General features: G+C 49.7%; 1 protein-coding gene across 1 annotated transcript in view; it reads left to right on the forward strand.

Annotated features, from left to right (window-relative positions):
* The window catches only part of CACNA1E (calcium voltage-gated channel subunit alpha1 E), a 370106-nt gene that overhangs the window by 323846 nt on the left and 27088 nt on the right, over nt 1–19172 (forward strand). Inside the window, exons 29-37 of the mRNA XM_084866127.1 lie at nt 2444–2540; nt 4923–5083; nt 5598–5735; nt 6811–7012; nt 7764–7928; nt 8586–8696; nt 12040–12123; nt 13036–13161; nt 16829–16894. Coding sequence (XP_084722253.1) covers nt 2444–2540; nt 4923–5083; nt 5598–5735; nt 6811–7012; nt 7764–7928; nt 8586–8696; nt 12040–12123; nt 13036–13161; nt 16829–16894 — 1150 coding nt within the window. The remainder of the gene's footprint in view (nt 1–2443; nt 2541–4922; nt 5084–5597; nt 5736–6810; nt 7013–7763; nt 7929–8585; nt 8697–12039; nt 12124–13035; nt 13162–16828; nt 16895–19172) is intronic.

Here is a 19172-nt window from a genome sequence, read left to right on the forward strand (position 1 = left end):
GATGTCTCTCTCTAATCGATGTTTCTAACTCTTTCTCTACCTTCCTCTCTGTAAAAAAAAAAAAAAAAAAAAAAAAAATCAATAAAATACATTTTAAAAAATAAAAATAAAATGAATTTTAGAGAGCAGCAGAAGAGGGAGAGAGAGAAACACTGATGTGTGAAAGAAACATCAATTGCAACCTGGGTATGTGCCACACTGTTGTTACACCTCACCAGAAGAGCTCAGGTGATTTTTTTTTTCCAAGCTGTACAGTAAGGAGCTCACAGTGGACAGTTGGCCATTTAATTTATCAAAAGGCATCCCTTCGTGTGACATGGGGACCCTGATAGACCCGCCTTCCCCGTATTTCGAGGCGGTTTTATGGTGTTTCTCATCTGTGCTTTTTAGAGATGTCAGAGTGCCCTTCCTAGGTTGGTCACGTGGCCCCTGTTTGAATGAAGTCCTTCAGCATAAATATGCCAGGATGACTTGAAGGCCTTTCCAGAGAGGTAAATTCTGGCCCAGAACAGGTGTCATTCCTCCAGCTGGTTTCTTATAAACTCACTGGAAACAGTGTTTGTCTGAAGATGGCTAAAGAAATGGGAATAAAAGCCCGAATTTAGAAAACCTCAGTCGCACTAGGTTCGGTGGAATGAAGTACCACGTGAGAAATGCTGCCTGCTTGGAGGCAGCCGCACCCTCCACCTTCGCAAGTGGGAGGGGGTGGGGAGCAGTGGGTGGTTCTGGCCTTCCTTTCACAAAGTCCATGGGCGCCGCAGGTGCCAAGGCCGTGAGGCTATGAGCGGGACCGCGCGGGCCTGTGCGCCTCCAGTTTCCCTTTGTCCACCAAGTTTCTGATCTTCTTTCTCCCCACCCCCTCTTCTCTCTCTTTTTTAAACTGCTTTCTGCTCGGATCCTCCATAGAAACGCTTTGGGGTAAATATTATTCTCAATTTTCTTTGAAGGAAAGGGCTGGGTGGGAGGAGGGAGAAAGCATGCTTGGGAGGGGAGAGGGCTGGTTAGGGATGGCACAGTGAGTTTATGTGAGTGCTGACTTTTCACTGACACCCGAGAGGATGCAAATTAGGAGTCAAAATGACCCTTCTTCTGATTGTTTTGAATATGTAGTTGGCTTTGCCTTTTTTAGATAATTAGATAGATGACCCTGATAAAGAAAAAAAAAATTAATAAAACATGCAAAACCCCTGTATGCAAAAGACCTTATTGATGTGACATTTTTGGATTATCTATGTCCACCTCCAGAGTTGACCAAAAGTGACTTGGAGGTCATGGCCTATGACCTTTAAGAGGGTCTTTAAATTTACAATCTGAGCGTAGCCAGCATTTCCTGAGTTACATTAAATGCCCCCGACCTGGAATGGACTTAACCTCCCTATCAGGGGTGGGGGTGACAGGAAGGGCCCACCAGATGTTCTGGGCCCCGTCGCTCAGGCAGTTGGCGTGATGGTCATCCGGGCCACCCCGAGGGAAGAACCAGAGCCTGAGCTCGGGACGGAGAGTCTCATCCGCTCCGTCTGCGTGTTTTACAAACTGCAGTTGTTTGGATTGAATGCAAAGACCTCAGGGGATGAGCAGGGTGGAGAGAGAGTGCGGGTTGATTTATTCCCTTCATTCAAACGGAAAAGAAATGCATTGTATCTGTGAGAAGCAAACATTGACAGCGGGCGTTGGCTGTGGGGGCGGATGGAGGGGGCAGGCTCTGCAGTCTGGGCCTCCTCCCAGCGCCGGGCGCTCTGCAGTCTGTGCTGGGTGCTCAGCATCCAAAATGGGGAGGGACTGCGGAGAGAGCCAGCCACATGGATCACTGGCGTGTGAGCCAAGGTCCTGGCAAGAAGCCCGCATGACCTGCCGTCTCTGGAACAGGCAGAGCAGCCCAGCACAGTAAGGGTGTCAGGTCCCCACCAGCCGTCCTCGCCCTGCTCTCCCCTGAGCTGATGAGCTCTGCTGAGGTGACAAACCTTAGAGCCAAAGACGGGGCGAGGCCGAGCCCCCTAAGGAGACTTGCTCTCAGCCATGGGGTACTAATTCCTTTACCCAATATCACCGGAGCCTCTGCCACTGCAGAAGCAGTAGCCTGGGCACGGCGGGGATCCACAGTGTGTGACCATCATGTTCCCTAGTCAAGTTCTCTTCCTTGTTCATTTTGCTAATTAGCAACATTCCACTGGCTGCTAGGGAGAGGAAGTGGTCATTAACATGTGCATGGATGCCTCTTATGTGTGTGCATGGATGCCTGTGTGTGCCTCTATGTGAGGATACGTGTGCGTGTGCATATGAGTGTGCACCATGGGGAGTGCCTTGACAAGTTTCCCAAAGCATGTCTTGTGGGGTCTCCCAGAAGGACCCAGTTCCTGGCCTGGGGCCTACCTCTCCCCCTTTCCTCTGTGGGTAAGCGGAACTGTGAATGTCTCTGTGACTCCCTGGGGACTCTTCCCTGCAGAACCAACAAGGGGCGGGACATCAAGACCATCAAGTCTCTGCGAGTGCTCCGGGTGCTGAGGCCTCTGAAGACCATCAAGCGCCTGCCCAAGCTCAAGGTAACGCTTTCCGAGTTTCTTCTCACAAGTCCTCTTTGCCCATGCTCTCTCTGCAGCAAGTTGGCTCGCTTTTGTAGAATTGTTTTCTGGGAATATTCCTGTTGTGCACACATGGGGACTTAAGTTCTTTCCATCCACCTGGCAGCATCCCAGGAAATCTGTGAAGAGGCTTTTGCCTTTAGCATTCGGCCTCATGTGACAGTTTGTACACTCTGGTTGTGGCCTATCACTCAGGACAAAACCATGCGACTGTCCCGGAGCCTCCCAGATGGAAGCAGTGGGGCCGCTGTCTGGTCTCCATGGGTGTTTCCCTCCTTGAGATTCTGGAGCAGGACGGACTCTGGCACTGGCCCTTCCTGTGTGATGCACAGCTAGGTCAGTCGCTTGCCCAAGAGCAGAGGCATTTGGGGCAGAAGCAGAGAAGAAACGGGGAAATGAGCTAGGGTGCTTAGGCTCTTCCTGTTGCAGGACCCGTGTTTGCTTTCACAGGCAGGTCATCCGGTTCTCCTGCTCCTTACAGGTGTCCTCCCTGCTCAACTGCCCTGAGCTCCTCCCCACTTCTTCCTGCCCTCAGGGTGTGCTTTCCCAGTCCAGCCCTGTTTGCTACAGGCTGAACCTGTCTCTCCTTCCCCTCCCCCCCACCCCCACCCCCCCCCCCCCCCCCCCCACACACACACACATCCATTGCTGTTATGGAAACGGAAATGTCCTGGAGAAAAGTTGTCTCCTGCATTCCTGTGAATGACAGCCAGGCCTGCTTCCTAGTTCCCCTTCCTCATTGGGTTCATATATTCTAGAATATTCCCCACCAACCCCTCTGCCTCCCCCATGTTGCCCTCAGCACATTGTTTGCCTTTCCGCCCTCTGGCTCTGCAGAGGCAGCAAAACCAGCTGGATTTATGGAAGCCAGGGACTGCAGGGAAGTGACTTCTGAAAGCCCCCTACCTGGCAGGTCCATGGCTTCCTCTCGGAGCACAGGGCCCTGGCTGCCTGCACGGGTTCCCTGGAGGCTCATCCCCCACCAGAAGTGTCCTCACTGCCTGCTTTCCCTGCCCTGCCTTCCCGCCAAGAGGAGCCACCTCCCACAGTGTCGGGCAGTCTTTTACGTACTGCTTATGACACCCTGGTACAGGGCCCAGCGCTGGGCCAGGACTGGGCCAGTGCCCACAAGTGTTTGTTCCCTTCTGTCCCACCCCGACCAGATTTGGGCAGGAGACCTGGGCCCTGACCACTCTTATGTCTCCTCTCTTTCACCCTATGTGGGTCCTGGGGAGGGTACAGGTGGCGTGATGAGATTAGGTAACAGACTGGAGGGCGACCCCAACCTTGGTTAATTCCATTTAATGAAGAAGAGCTGGCTCCTCTCCCTGTCGCTCGGTCACCGAGGGAGATATAGGTGGTTCTGGCTTTGCCACAAGGCTACGTGTCACTCACAGTCCCCGCAGTGTTGAACTAATTACACCAGCAGTGTTCACCCAGCCCTGCGAAGAGCGACCGCAGAGATGCGATGCCACCGTGCGCCAGACTCTCCAGTGAGCTAAACCTAAAAACCTAGAAAATAACCTAAAAATGGTCTGAGATGTGTTCATAGTACTCCCATGTTACTCCACATGGCTTAGGGCTTAGAGCAGCTTCTCCCAAGAGGAATCCATTGCCCCTTTAACTGACTATCCTGTTTCCATGTCCATCCCTTCCCATACCATCTGTTGCATCTCTATCCCAGCTTTCAACTGGAGAACATTTACGTAAAGGGTTGAATGTAACCATGAACTGTCAGGGAACAAGCTACTTAATGGCTGGAATGGGCTGAATGAACCCAAAGATCCCTTTTTTCTTTTTCTTTTTTTTTTTAAATATATTTTATTGATTTCTTACAGAGAGGAAGGGAGAGAGATAGAGAGCTAGAAACGTCGATGAGAGAGAAACATCGACCAGCTGCCTCTTGCACACCCCCTACCGGGGATGTGCCCGCAACCAATGTGCATGCCCCTGACCGGAATCGAACCCAGGACCTTTCAGTCTGCAGACCACGCTCTACCACTGAGCCAAACCGGTTTCAGCCCAACGATCCCTTTCTGCAGTGAAGTTCTGTCTTCCCGCTAGATAGAGCTCACCTAAGGGGTTCCTCCATTGCCTGATGGCATCCGTCTCTCTTGCTCTGGGGTCGCTGTCAGATTCAGAGCATGTGTCCCCTTCTCAGGTGGTGGGTCCTTGGAGTCGTGACCAGCTTGGGAGCCAGCTCTGAGTCCCAGGAGTGTCACTGCTGAGCAAGGCGATGCCTCCTGAGACGCCTGCTCAGTGGGCCAGCTCGTGGACCAGCTCAGCTCTAGGCAAATGCTCAGGCCCTTCCGGGACTCACACCCCGGGCTCTTCTGTGCACAGGCTGTCTTTGACTGCGTGGTGACCTCATTGAAGAACGTCTTCAACATCCTCATCGTCTACAAGCTCTTCATGTTCATCTTCGCTGTTATCGCCGTCCAGCTTTTCAAGGGCAAGTTCTTTTATTGCACAGACAGTTCCAAGGACACAGAGAAGGAGTGCATGTAAGTGCCACCGCACAGCCTATCTGCACTGCTCATGTTCAGCTAAAGCGTCTTCCCAGGAGGCCCATGTGACCTCCATACGTAGCGATATTCTTTCTCTCATGCCCTTCATGTTCCTCTTTTAGAAAAAGGCAAAATGGGAGGTTGCTAAACTTTAAGCACCTTTTTTTGTATCTGACGTGGTACCTGGCATTTTACCTCATATATATATATTCTTAATCTTAAATCATCTTAACCACCTTTTGAGATAAGTTTTATTTGCATCTTCACGATGTAGAAGCTGCGGCTCTGAAAGTTTAAGTCCGTTGCTGAAAGAATTAGGAGTCAATCTTCTATGTCTATTGGGCACCAAACCCCATTTTTATTCCAGTCATACACTGCCTTTGAGTAAAATTCCCTTTTCATTGCATTTGTATGCTGACTGGTTACCCTGCGTCATTGAAGTCCACAGCATTCCCTGACTCACCATGAGCTTCAGGGAAGGGGCTCTGTTTCGTTTCTGCACTGATTTTAGAGGCAACTATGTAGATCACGAGAAAAACAAGATGGAAGTGAAAGGTCGGGAATGGAAGCGCCATGAGTTCCACTACGACAACATCATCTGGGCTCTGCTGACCCTCTTCACTGTCTCCACCGGGGAAGGATGGCCTCAGTGAGTGACGAGCTTGCTTGTCTGTGAGTGGGGGTCGGACCGTGTGGTTGCCTTTGAGAAGCCGATTCAAGATGAACCAGGATAGTCCTTAGTGACTATACCATGGAGAGTAAGTGGCTCTGAGTGGGTGAGAGAGGCAGAAGAAAGAATGGAGATCCTTAAGGCAAAAACTGAGAGGGAGATGACAAAGTCTAGTAAATATTTGAAACTCTTAATGTTTTAGCCAAGTATTGAGGAGTTGAGTGGAGCCATTGTAATCCTATAGAACAAGTAAGTTTTGAACAGCTTTCTATCCCTTACAAGAGTCCCTAGGAGTTGTTTTAAACAGGTTTCTCCTCCAAGCTCGCCCTACACCTGAAGACTGAGGCTTGGGGATGAGCTGTGAGAACCCAGAGATACTTTCTGTGATCACACCTCTTCTAAAAAAGACAACAATATAGTTTCTTTTTTTTTCAAAAGATTTTTTATTGTTGTTATATTTAAGAGAGAAAGGGAGAGGGAGAGAGAGAGAAATGTGGATGTGAGCAAAACATTGACTGGCTGCCTCCTGCACACCCCCTACCAGGGGTCCAGCCCACAACCCAGGCATGCGCCCTGACCAGGAGTTGAACAAGCAACTTTTTGGTGCATGGGTCAATGTCCAACCAACTGAGCCACACTGACCAGGGAAGAATGTAGTTTTATGCTACCCAGAGCTGTACAGTGACTTCTCAGAGACTTGGCAGTTACCAAGACACCCCTTTCTGGTGGCGGCATGCTCTTGTTGGCTGCAAAATGCCAAGTGGAAATCCAAGAGTCTCTTGGCATTGAATATGACAACCCAAACTATCAAATAATGTCATTCTGCTGCTCAGCAGTTAGATGGCCTGATGGAGTGGCCTAGAAAGGCAGTGCATTGAGGGTCACTGACTCCCCACCAACTTGGTTAGTATGGACCCCAAATATATTAATGGAACTTCTGCACAGTCAAGGAGGTCAGACAAGGAAATTATAAATTATAAATTATCTCCTACCGAGTCAGAGCAGTGGCCAAGATGGCCATCTGCCATCGGTGCCCCCAATTCTGTCCCTGCAGAGTGTTGCAGCATTCTGTCGATGTGACAGAGGAAGACCGAGGCCCGAGCCGCAGCAACCGCATGGAGATGTCCATCTTCTATGTGGTCTACTTCGTGGTCTTTCCATTCTTCTTTGTCAACATCTTCGTGGCCCTCATCATCATCACCTTCCAAGAGCAAGGGGACAAGATGATGGAGGAGTGCAGCCTGGAGAAGAATGAGGTGGGTCCGGCGGTCTGCGGCGTGGGCAGCCAGGGCCCCAGGAAGGGACTCAGACCAGCAGTTATGTTTGGGTCCATAATAACCAAGTTGGTGAGGAAGGAAGACAATCTCCTTACCTTAAGGTTTATAGGGAGGAGGTGGGGGGAATTACTCAGCCATTAAATAAACTCTTTTTGAGCATCTGCTCTGTGGAAGGCCAAAGAGTGGGGGGTATGGTGGGGCGTGATTAAGACACCTGGTCACCCAGCCGTGTTGCTCTGTGGCCCATGTTTGCTATAAAGGAAGGGGATATGGTTCGTTTATGACCGCTCTTCTAGTAACAAGCAGAGTTCCGGTAGATGGTAGGGTCCATTATTTTTATAATGGAAGTGAATTAGAAACCGGGACTATAAAATAAATGCATCAAGTGCTATGGGAACGCACAGAGAGATTTTGCCTTCTGACCGAGGGCATCAGATAGGCTTCCTGCCTAACATTTTCGCCACACACCATGTGAAAGGACATTATTAATAACCATTAAGTTCTTACCCCATGTGACAAACACCCCCCCCCCCAGTTCTGTGTATTCATTTAAGGTAACATCTCACCTACAATGTTGTCCAGACAATCCCTCTTGCCATTTTTACATCTACTTGTGCCGCCCTATGTTTAATACACTGTCCTCTTCTTCGAACCGTCTACCAGAGCCACAGATGTGCAAGGCTCGGGGAATTGGGGCTTGGGCCAATAACCAATCACGACTTTCCTACAGAGGGCGTGTATCGACTTCGCCATCAGCGCTAAGCCTCTCACCCGCTACATGCCACAGAACAGGCACACCTTCCAGTACCGCGTCTGGCACTTTGTGGTGTCTCCATCCTTTGAGTACACCATCATGGCCATGATCGCCTTGAACACCATCGTGCTGATGATGAAGGTGAGAGGGTGGTGGCCGGGGGCACTGGGGCAGGCGAACCTCGGGGACTCTTCCCTCACAGAGCAATTGAGTGTTCACCCAAGACACTCACTTTACCAGTGTGAGGGTCCTTGCCTGCTTTTCTGTCATGGATTCCCTTTTTGATCTTCTCTCATTCAATGGCCCAGCCTCTGGGTCTTTGGGGCAAAGTTTGGTGAAACATAGCAGCTGCCCAGTAGTTCCCAAGCCAAGAGGTTGTGATGGCACTGAGTTTCAGACAAGGGTGGGCATGTACGGAGATGTAGGTGATCACAGGGTTCTAATGGGGTGTTGGAAGAGATCTGACCCTGTTTAATACTAAATGGGCAAGTTTTAATTCTGGAAAAGGTTTCTGTCCTGCCCACCCTCATCTTGAGAAGACTGGCTTTTGCTAATAAGTAGCCTTGGGGGAGGGTCTGTGTTTCTCTCCATTTTGTTTCCTTATTCCTTATGGAATATCTAAGTCTTCCCTATGGAATATGTAAGTCTTCTCTGCAGAATTCCATGTTGGTCTCTCCTGCACCACGTGCCAGAGTGCCTCCCAAGGGGAGGGGTGAGAGATGGCCAGCCTCGGGGACACAGAATACCCCTCTCACTTCAAGGGTTGGTTCTTTCTCTCCTCTTTTCTCTTCCTGGCAGTACTACTCTGCGCCCTGCACTTATGAGCTGGCCCTGAAGTACCTGAATATCGCCTTCACCATGGTGTTCTCCTTGGAATGTGTCTTGAAGATCATCGCGTTCGGCTTCCTGGTGAGTCATGGGATGTATCCTCCTCACATTTCTCCACGCCCTTTGTGGGAAGGAGGGTGGGTACCACTACTCAAAAAGGGTTCGGTACCTGCCCACCTAATGGTGGGCTCCTTTTGGCTACCCAGTAAACTATCGTGGAGACAAGGCAATGGTGGACTGGGAGAAAGGGCAAAGGAGAGTAGAGCTCCACGCTCATCCAGCTGTCCACTCTGGTCCTGTCCGATTCCATCGGTGGTTCAGGGGTGACAGTCATTGGGTCTCACTAGCACTGCGATTTATCCATTGCTAGGGAGCAAAGCAAGGACTGAACTAATAAACCTGAAGTGCTCATTTACTGTAAAAGGTATAAAATTTTATAACTCAAATGGGAAAATAGCTGTCCCTCTTAGCCTCAAACATAGTTGATAATAGGTTTTACCTAATGTGCCTCCTCCCCTTAGTTACACAAAGAGTAATTTCTGCCAGCAAAAATGTTTATTAAGCTTATAAAAGCTAATGACCTTTGAAGTGTGGGTGGGAGAGAGGGGTGTGTGTATTCTGGACTTGGGTTTGGGAAGGGCTGGGATGAGTTTGTATGGCATGAGTCCTCCTCTGACTTTTGAACTACTAATTGTAATCGGCAAATTCTTGCATCCGCTCTCAAGTGATGCAAACCTAGCTGCTGATTGCTTCAGTGTCCTGTAAACAAGAGAGTCCTCTCGGCCCCCAGCCCCTTGCTTCAGTGTTTACAGGGAGACCAGTGGGCTGCACTGGAAATCCACTTGACAGCTGCTTCCCACGTATTTCACGTGCGCTTCTATTCCAAATGATACGTGTATCTGGGTTTCTCTGCAAGAAGGAAACTTTGCTTGTTGTCTGAATACGGGGCTCGATAATTGCGAGTGGCTGATTGTGGGGTTGCTTTGCTCTCTTAATGGCTCTTTGAAAAGTCATTTATTTGATGGCTTGGGGAGGAGAGTTGAAGGAAACCCATTGCAGGTGGCCACATTGTTGTCTGCCTCGCTTCCTTTTGAGTGTTTTGAGACTTGAGACTCGGGGGAATAAAAGAGTAAAAAGAAACTACCACCAATAAAGATGCCTGGGTAATACAGTCTAGCCCCACGTGCGGGGTGAGCGGGGTGATAGAGAAGTGGTACCGCAACAAGGGAAGTTTCCCCGTGAGTCTTGATTACTTGCATGTGGTGTTGATGCGACCTGTGACTGCAGTCCCCAATTGCGTGTCTAATTATGGTAAATGCTGAATACATACTTAAAAGCTTAACCAGATGATTTGGCCCCAAAGCCTGCTTCCTTCCCACCCTCACCCCCATATTGTCATTCAAGGTTTTGAGACATCTCCACACTGTGAAAGGCACCACTAGTCCCAGGTACGTCTTTACATTGATAGTGTTCTTGGCACCCTGTCCAGTCTTCTCAGTGACTGAAATAGCCATGGCCGATAGCATCATTAGCATTATTGTTGTTCATTTAAATGAGGAAACTGAAGGTCAGAAAAATCGTGTCATTCTTTTGAGGATTACACCATAAAAGGCAGTAGAATTGAAAAGTGTAATGGGGATAAAAAAATAAAAAATAAAATAAAAGGAAGAAAAAGAGGGAGAGAATAAACATATACTGGTTGCCTATTAAGTACCAGATACTTTACATATTATTCATTTCAGCTTCAAATCAGCTCTCTTCAATAGGCACCTGTCTTCCTTACGGATGAACTAGGGCTCGGACAGACTGAATGCTTTGTCCAGGGTTCCTACAAGGCAGAGCCAGCATTCAGATCCTGGTCTGGCTAACTTGGAAGTCCACACTCTGTCCACCGTAATGTACTATTCTGACCACATTGTGGGTGCCCTACCATGCTGTGGGAAAGCATCCTCACCTGGAATCCAGGGCTTCCGTCCTCTGAGACCTGGCTGTGTATTCTCTCTGCTCTATGTGGGAAGCAGCAGAGGGAGACCCAAGTACTAGGCACCTGCCCCAGGTTGGGGATAAGAGGGACTTCGAGACTCGCCTTGGCTCCAGTCATGAAGGAGTAGGTATCCGCCATGGAAAGTGTGGTTGTGAGGCTGTGTGCTCCCTTTTCTCTCTCTGCCTGGCAGGTACATCTGACTTTGGAGTCAGACAAGCCTCACTTTGCTCATCCATAAAATGAGGATCACAGTAGCCACCTTGCAGCCTCCGATACTTGTTGTGTGTATCCAATTAGGCCGTATGCCCAAGGCATCTAAGGCTTCCAGTCTGGAGTGGGTGTTCGTTATACATAGCTCATCTCCCCACACTCCTTCCCTATTTTTGTCTCTCCCCACCCTTCTCACCAACCCTACCACTAAGCATTTCATGAACATAGGTGTCACTATCTACCTGTAAACTCCATAGGAGGAATAAATGAATCGAAAGAATGCCATGGGCCTGGCCCAGTATCTGGCGCACACAGCAGGGATTCACTGATGCCAGCCATGAGGATGGGAGGGGGTACACTTCTATAGTGCTCTGAGAGTGCTATGGGCAAGCGGGTGACATCGGGAGACCTGGGTGTGCCGTGTATTTTAAGGAAAACAGTCTAAGGTCTTCGCTCACCTGAGCCCTGGAAATGGCCGCATAGCCCACTCTTTGTTGGGCAGAGCGTTAGCTGATTGGTGGATTTCCCGGGTCCTTTGTTTCTCTTCCATCTCCTTTGACCCACTCATTTTATGACTGCTTCCTGAAATTTTATTTCATTACACCTCCTCAAAAGGTGTAACAGAGCACAGGAAGATGAGGGGGAAGGGGGATCAAGTCTGTTCATTCTATTACAGATCACCCATTGGTTTGAAAGGCTCAATGGAGTTAGAGGGGATTTTAGCACATCTTTCATCTTTAGTCACTTGGGACATCGCTGTGACTTTTATTAATAATTGAAAGTCAGAACTGTATATTTATAGGGTCACGTGATACAAAATGGATAGAGTTATGGTTGTAGAAATCCTTGAAATAATATTGTAAGTAATTTGATTGTCTTGTAGGTGACAATGATCTTTCTTTTCCTTGGATTTATCATGTTCTTGGCCACAAATCTCTTCCTTACATATAAGCTTTTTAGTGACACCTTCAGTAGCAAGGTCTTCAAATAGTGATGGAACTGCTTCCCAAATGAGAAATTCCCAAATTAGTAAAGGAGACATAGCATTTCTGGTGTGAAATAGGAAACTGAAGCCAATGATGGAATGAACTTGTACATAAATTAACAAGTTTCCATTCCAAGTGATGAAGTTATGTAATAAAAGTTATCTTTCCCCCAGTTTTTCTTTTCTTCCTGACTTTCTTTTCCTCCTTTTTTTCTGATGCCTCCATGGCTGACTTCTCTTGGCAGAACTACTTCCGAGACACCTGGAATATCTTCGACTTCATCACTGTGATCGGCAGCATCACAGAAATCATTCTGACAGACAGCAAGGTGAGTGGCTGGAGAGCTGGTCTCTAAGCTTGGCCCAGAAGTAGCATCTAAGAAAACCCTCTGCACGTTCAGTCTGTTTTAAACTCATCAAACCAAACCCGTAGCCCTCTGAGTGTGGGGAGTTCACGTCCTCACTCCTGAGCGCTAGCCAGAAAATGCAGACGTCGGAGGGCCCTGGATCTCACGGAAGCCTCGCTTTATTTGCATGACTCACATAGCAGACATCTCCTGGAGAGAGTGGAATGGAGAGAGAGAGGGCCAGAAGAGACCTAGTATCTAGGAGTTTTTGCCCCCAAAGTTGTTAGACCTGAATCGTTTCCCTAAACCAGTGGTCGGCAAACTGCAGCTCTCAAGCCACATGTGGCTCTTTGGCCCCTTGAGTGTGGCTCTTCCACAAAATACCACGGCCTGGGCGAGTCTATTTTGAAGAAGTGGCGTTAGAAGATCTTTAAGCTGAAAACATTTGGCTCTCAAAAGAAATTTCAATCGTTGTACTATTGATATTTGGCTCTGTTGACTAATGAGTTTGCCGACCACTGGCCTAAGCTGTTCATCCTAAAGAAGACTCGGAGAGCTCCTAGGAACTCTCTTAGGATCCTGGCGTAGAGCTGTTCTTTTGGAATTTTAAGTGCAGAGGTAGGATTTACTGAAGACTAGCAGGTTGTTTGTCTAACTCAGGGCACCCCCCAAGGTACTTCCTTCCCTACTCCCTGGGAATAGCAGGCAGGCCTGGGGAGGAAGGGAGAGATGGTCCTCACTGGCCCCTCAGCCGGAGATGGGCTAAGCACTGGAGACGGAATCCATGTCTAATTTTATTATCCGAATGAGGGGTAAATAGGCACATGCTAGCAAGGGCTCCTGTTTTCTAAATGACTCTAATGCCACTAATTCCGTTTCCTTCCGGCCCCCCAGCTGGTCAACACCAGCGGCTTCAACATGAGCTTCCTGAAGCTCTTCCGCGCCGCCCGCCTCATCAAGCTGCTGCGCCAGGGCTACACCATCCGGATCCTGCTCTGGACCTTCGTGCAGTCCTTCAAGGTGAGGCGCCCGCTCCTTCTCTCCGAGGGCCGGGAGGCCCTGTCAGGGCCCACAGCACAGCCAGGCAGCACGGCGTCATTATACAAGTCCTTTCGCCTCTGACACTGGTGGAACAGGTGTGCGTGAGGAGCGCGAGAAACACACAACACAGCTCGGCTGCACAGCGGGCAGCTTAGGTCTAACTGGATAGAATCTCATTCTAGAAAACCACCTCAACTTTGTAACTCAGTTATCTCTCTGTCCACTGAGGCAGGGAGCTAGCTTATCTTAGGAGGCATTCCAAAACCTGGCCGCGTGTAGCGCCAGCCACCTGTAGTCACTGACCCTCTGCCTTTTCAGGGACATGACAGTGGCTTTATCTCACAGAACAGGACTCCGTGAGGTCTGTTTTATAGCAGGACGAGTCCCAGCACATCTTCATCAGTGTGTCTCCTGAGCACTGGGTGTGTGGCGTGCTCACTATCGCCTCTGTGTCCCGTATACCATCAGGATGCCTGGCAAGGGTGACCTGGGAAGCATCTTTGGGAAGGACAGAGGTGTATGTGTAGTTAAGTGTAAGTGAAATACCTGAGACCCACTTCAATGACAGAGACTGCCAGTGAAAGAAGTTCCCAAACCTATTTAAATACCTTCAGGCTCTAGCCAATACCATAGTTAGTTGGCTTTTTTTTTTTAAGGGAAGCTTTTTAAAAATATATTTATTATTAATTTCAGAGAGGAAGGGAGAGGGGAAAGAGATATAGAAACATCAATGATGAGATCAGGTGCCTCCTGCACACCCCATATTGGGGATCAAGCCCGCAACGTGGGCATGTGCCCTTGACCAGAATCAAACTTTGGAACTTTCAGTCTGCAGGCCGATGCTCTAACCACTGAGCCAAACCTGCTTGGGCCATAATTAGTTATTTTTAAGATTCAAGGGGCCTAAATATTATTCAAATGCTTAATATGTTCCTTTTATACAAAAACAAGTTTTTCCAAGACTGTGTTTTAATAATGAAGTTGATGCTTTTCAATGATTGAAAGATAAGAAATCACAGCATTGCCTTCTTTGTTTTAATTATTTTTATATGGGGTGGGCAAAAGTAGGTTTACAGTTGTTTGTCTGGAGAAAGACATGCAGGTTATGGTTATTTACAATAGCTCTATTAACGCAAAAGAATCTCACAGGGCGCCGAAACCGGTTTGGCTCAATGGATAGAGCGTCGGCTTGGGGACTGAAAGGTCCCGGGTTCGATTCTGGTCAAGGGCATGTACCTTGGTTGCGGGCACATCCCCAGTGGGGGGTGTGCAGGAGGCAGCTGATCGATGACTCTCTCTCATCGATGTTTCTAACTTTCTATCTCTCTCCCTTCCTCTCTGTACAAAATCAATAAAATATATATGTTTAAAAAAAAAAAAAAAAAGAATCTCACAGGGCAACTGTTATCCTACTTTTGCCCACCCCATCTTTCAAGTCCAAGTTGTGATGAAGAAGGCAAGCCAGGGAGTGTGCAGTTTCTCAGTTTCAGAGAGGGCATTCGCTCGCCTCACACTCACATCATTGATTAACTTCTCCATCCAGGACCCGAGGGCTTAAGAAGTGAGGCCAGGCTCCTCGGAGCAACCTTTGGCATTCATGCTGTATCCAGAGTCATTGTTTGATGGGATAGCTCCCTCAGAGGCCTTTGGAAAACCGTTTCCCAAGCTAACTGGCAGAGGAGACATCTAAACCCTTAGCAAGAATGTCCTACGAGTCTCAGGTGACTTCAGATTTAGGATTTAAAACCAGGCGCTCTTAAAATCTTTTCTCTGGAAGCCTCCCCAGCAAGCTACCATTCTTTCATTAGTACCAGGGGTCCTCAAACTTTTTAAAGTGGGGGCCAGATCACGGTCCCTCAGAGAGCTGGAGGGCCGGACTATATGAACTACTAATTCCTACTGTAACACCTCGGCTGCGCTCACTGCCCAAAAAACCTGGCGGGCCGGATCAGACTCCTCTGCGGGCTGCATGTGGCCCGCTGGCCATAGTTTGAAGACCCCTGCATTAGTCTCTTAAGAACTGTGTGTCAGCCTGTCATATTACCGTGCTCACCATTTCTCTGTTAAAACCGAACACTATGCAGGGCAAAGAAAAAGCCTGTCAAAAGGTGATGGCCAAATGGTTGGCTTATTTCAGTGAATACACACACTGGTGAAGACAGGTAACAAACACTGTGACGGGTAGGTGGTCCTTTTCTGGAACAGTCCTGGGACATGCATGAAGGTTGTTTTCCCAATGCATAACAAGGGCTGCCTCTGCAGATACACAGCAGGGGCCACACAATCTGAACAGCATGGCACTGCCTTCCCGCCCTCCCCACGTTCAGCCCTGAGCCCAGGCCAGGTCTGCACCACTGCATTGGCATTCATAACGCGACAAAGAAGAGATCAGAATGAATCTTTGGTCCTCCAAAGCTGTGGGAAGGGAGGGATGAACCAGGGGCTGGAGCCCTTGGAGGAGAGAAGGTAGAATGAGGGCAGGAGGCGAACGTAGAAGTTGGTAGAAGGTAGCACCCCCAGGTGGCACGCAATCTGCCTCCCTACTCTCTCCTTCCAGCAGAGGGAGTCTTCCCAGGGTTCCCGGAAATGCAGCCAGTCAGCCCATAGATCTCGGGAGTCAGCCCTCAGTGGAGAGGGGTTCTCCCACCAACTCTTATCCTTCACTCCCATCACCCAAGTCTCCCAGGCTCTCCATTTGGTGAGATCCGTGGGTAAACCCTGCAGCTCCTGAAAGCCTGGGATTGCTCTCCTGGGAGTTGTACTGTCCACACTCAAGACAGAGTGGAGACGCACAGTAGGCAGTTGGTGCCGCCTCTCAGGGAGCTTCCTGGATGATAAACAAGAGGGACTGGCACATTGGCACTGAGATCTCCGCAGGAATACAGTGCCCACCCTGGCCCCTGAGCCCACCTGCCCTGTGTGCCCGTGCCCAGCCCCCCAGAGTAGTCTCCTGCCTTCCACCTCCTTCCCTGGCCCCTTCACCCCCGTGACAGATGTCATCCCTAAGCGGTGGTTCGCTTGCGCAGTGTGGAACTTCGTGCCATCTGGTTTTGGACAGGGCTTGGTAACTGACACCTAAAAGGCATTTTGGGGACTTTTCATGACAAACATGGAAATATCAGGGACCTAAAACTTGGGAAAAGATGTTTTTTCGGAGAGTGAAGGAGCCTTCTAGGAACTGGCAAACAACCGAGACCCCAGCATTTGAGTTTGTTTACAGATTCTTTCTCATGGGCGTCCCATTGAGTGGAGGAAAGGGAAAGGGTAACAGTAGAGGTGGGGCCAGCGCTGGATACTTGCTGTGTAATTTGCATCACAATGGCCCACGTTATTAATATTCTGTTGTGCAAAGTGGGATAAGCCCCAGGCCCAGAGATCTGGGCCACATTCCAGGTGAGGGAATATTCTGGACAGGAGGTCAATTACGAGCCTCCCTGTGGCCAACAGCTTCCATCTCTGTCAGAGGATGTGGACCTCTGCAAGTATGGCACCCCAAAACAGGACAGCCCCAGGGGACACAGCCCCCAGAGAGTCTGCGTAAGTCAGCCTTCGGACAAGACTCCGTGTACTGCCGGCGACTGCAGGCTGTTGGGCCTGGGAGCTGCCTGCCTTTGAACTCCTGGTCATATCTCTGCTTTCCTTCCAGGCCCTGCCCTACGTCTGCCTTTTGATCGCCATGCTGTTCTTCATCTATGCCATCATTGGGATGCAGGTGAGCCGGAGCTCGGGGCCTGGTCAGGGCGGTTGCGGCCCAGACTGTCTCCAGCTCATTTCGCACTCGGAGCTGGGGGTGCATTAAAGGGGCACGCCCCCAAGGTCTTGTTGCCATGTGATCTTGGGGATTTCCCAGGTGCTGGCTGCCCCACTCAGGCTGCCCAGGTAGGCAGGGTGGCCTGGTACAGGGGCTTCATCTGAGGTGGTGAGACCATAGTGATGACTTACTGGCAGCTGGACTTCCAATCACAAGCAAAGGTGGCACCCGCGTTCTTGGCCAGAGGATGCCCAGGGGACTAAGGAGGGGGCAGGGCTCATGCTGATCCACTGTTCAGGGTCTCAGGTATTAGAGCTAGGCCTTAAAAAAGGGCAACAGCTGATCTCCCGTATGCGGTGACACAGAATATGTCTGCGTAAAATCCTGAATGGCTGAGATTTACAACCCGAGACTCACCCTGGGGAACAACTTGTCAGGTTCCTGGCAGCATGCCAAACCCTAGACCCACAGGCCACATTCCAGCTAATTCTCCTCAAAGGGCTGTGCAGCGGGCTGATTACACATCCTTCCCGGTTTGGGAATTGAGAAGCGGGGATCAGGTTCCCACCCTGGATACTCCTACTGTCGCCAAAGGCCCATCGAGCGGAAGAGGCCCAAAGATGTTTCACAGGCAACTGTCATTTCTGGCGGGTGAGATAGTGACAAGGACTGAGTGAAAAGCTAAAAAATTTAAAGTGGAAACAATTAGAAAGACACCTTCACAGTAAACACACATTTCTGGCTTGAAAATTTGCTTGGGGAACATTCCATGGAAGTTTTGTTTTCTTTGACTATTACACACATACCTCATGCCAACTCTCGGCCTGCCCTCTAACCAGGTCATGATTGGAGGAGGTGTTTGAGGAAGTCATAGTGAGGACATCTAATGATGGCTTCAGGTGTGTCCCAGGGAGAAAGGACACAAGGTTGGATATGTGTCAATCAGGGATGCATCGTGGATTCTGAACCCGGAACATGAAAGAGAGAGAAGGAGATTCCATCACACGCAAGGAGTCCTTACAGCTCCCTTCTGGGGTGCCCAGAATTAGATTTGATTGTTGGGTTTTTTTTCTGTGCTGCTGTCTGTCTGTTGGGGGGTTCTCTACCTTCTTACCTTCCTCCTTCCTACTTCCCCAGTGCTGCCTGGCCTGCCCCCTCCATTCTCCCTGAGAGACAGTATTTGGGTTTTGAAAAGCAACGTTCAGAACACGCTCCCAAAGCAGGTGGCAGTGGGAGTTCTCTGAGCAAAATGGCTGGGGGCAGAGATTGTTCCTCAATTGCACATTCTGAAAACTGTTGTGGGGGAATATGTTGCATTCGGCATATCTCAGATAAACGGAAGCATGATAGGCTGAAAGCTGTCTCAAATGGCTGGGAAAGGGACCTGTGAGCCCTCAGTTGTACTAATGGTGGCTTGTGAGACCAGACCCTGATGTCGGAAGCGCAGCTGGGGAGGAACGTGCCTGTGGAAGGGCGCCTTCTCCTCTGAAGAGACCTTGGGTGACCGTGGCTCCGGGCAGCACTGTGTTGGAGAGCTCTTCCTTAGTCCGTGCCTGCAGATGAAGCTCTCTGGATTTCCCCTCTTTTTTCACATGGAGTTGCCTGGCGACCACATTCTAAGCCCAGCGACCAAGGGCAGATTAGTAAACTTGCTCGGGAGCCAGACCTGCCCAAACCCGTTTCCTTCTTCCTCTTCCAAGCGTCCGCTTTCCTGACTTCCTTCATCACTCTGGCCTGGCCTTGCTCTGTGTGTGCTCATCCTCAGGGACGGTAGTTCACAGATATATGGACCTTCTGAAAGTTGACTCTCCGGGCAGGAACATGCCCAAGGGAGACAGGAATGCCCCTCTCTGACCTAAACTTGTGCACTGAGAGCAGCATCTGCCCAAGCCAGAGTCAGGTCTGCAGATTCAGATGCTCCCATCAGCACTACCCGGACAGGCAGACTCCGTGATGAGGTGATGTCTGTGGCAGGTAGCTTAGGTACCACGGTGAATGCCATGGTGACAAGCGCCATGGAAATAAAGAGACCAAATTAGGTGTGGGAGGACTGACAGGCAGGTGGAAGATTTCCCAGATCTTGCCTTCTTTGGTCTTCTTTTCCCTCCTGCTTATCGGGCCACAAGCACGAGGCCCACCAGCCTGCCTGGGTGTGAGTTTTCTGGGTGTGAGTTGTCTGGTTCAGGGTGAGGCCGTCAGGAGAAGCCAAGCGTGTGGATATCCATGCACTGGGTACCTC

This window comes from Pipistrellus hanaki, assembly GCF_964339955.1.
Source record: "Pipistrellus hanaki genome assembly, chromosome: 18".
In the NCBI taxonomy this organism is placed as follows: domain Eukaryota; kingdom Metazoa; phylum Chordata; class Mammalia; order Chiroptera; family Vespertilionidae; genus Pipistrellus; species Pipistrellus hanaki.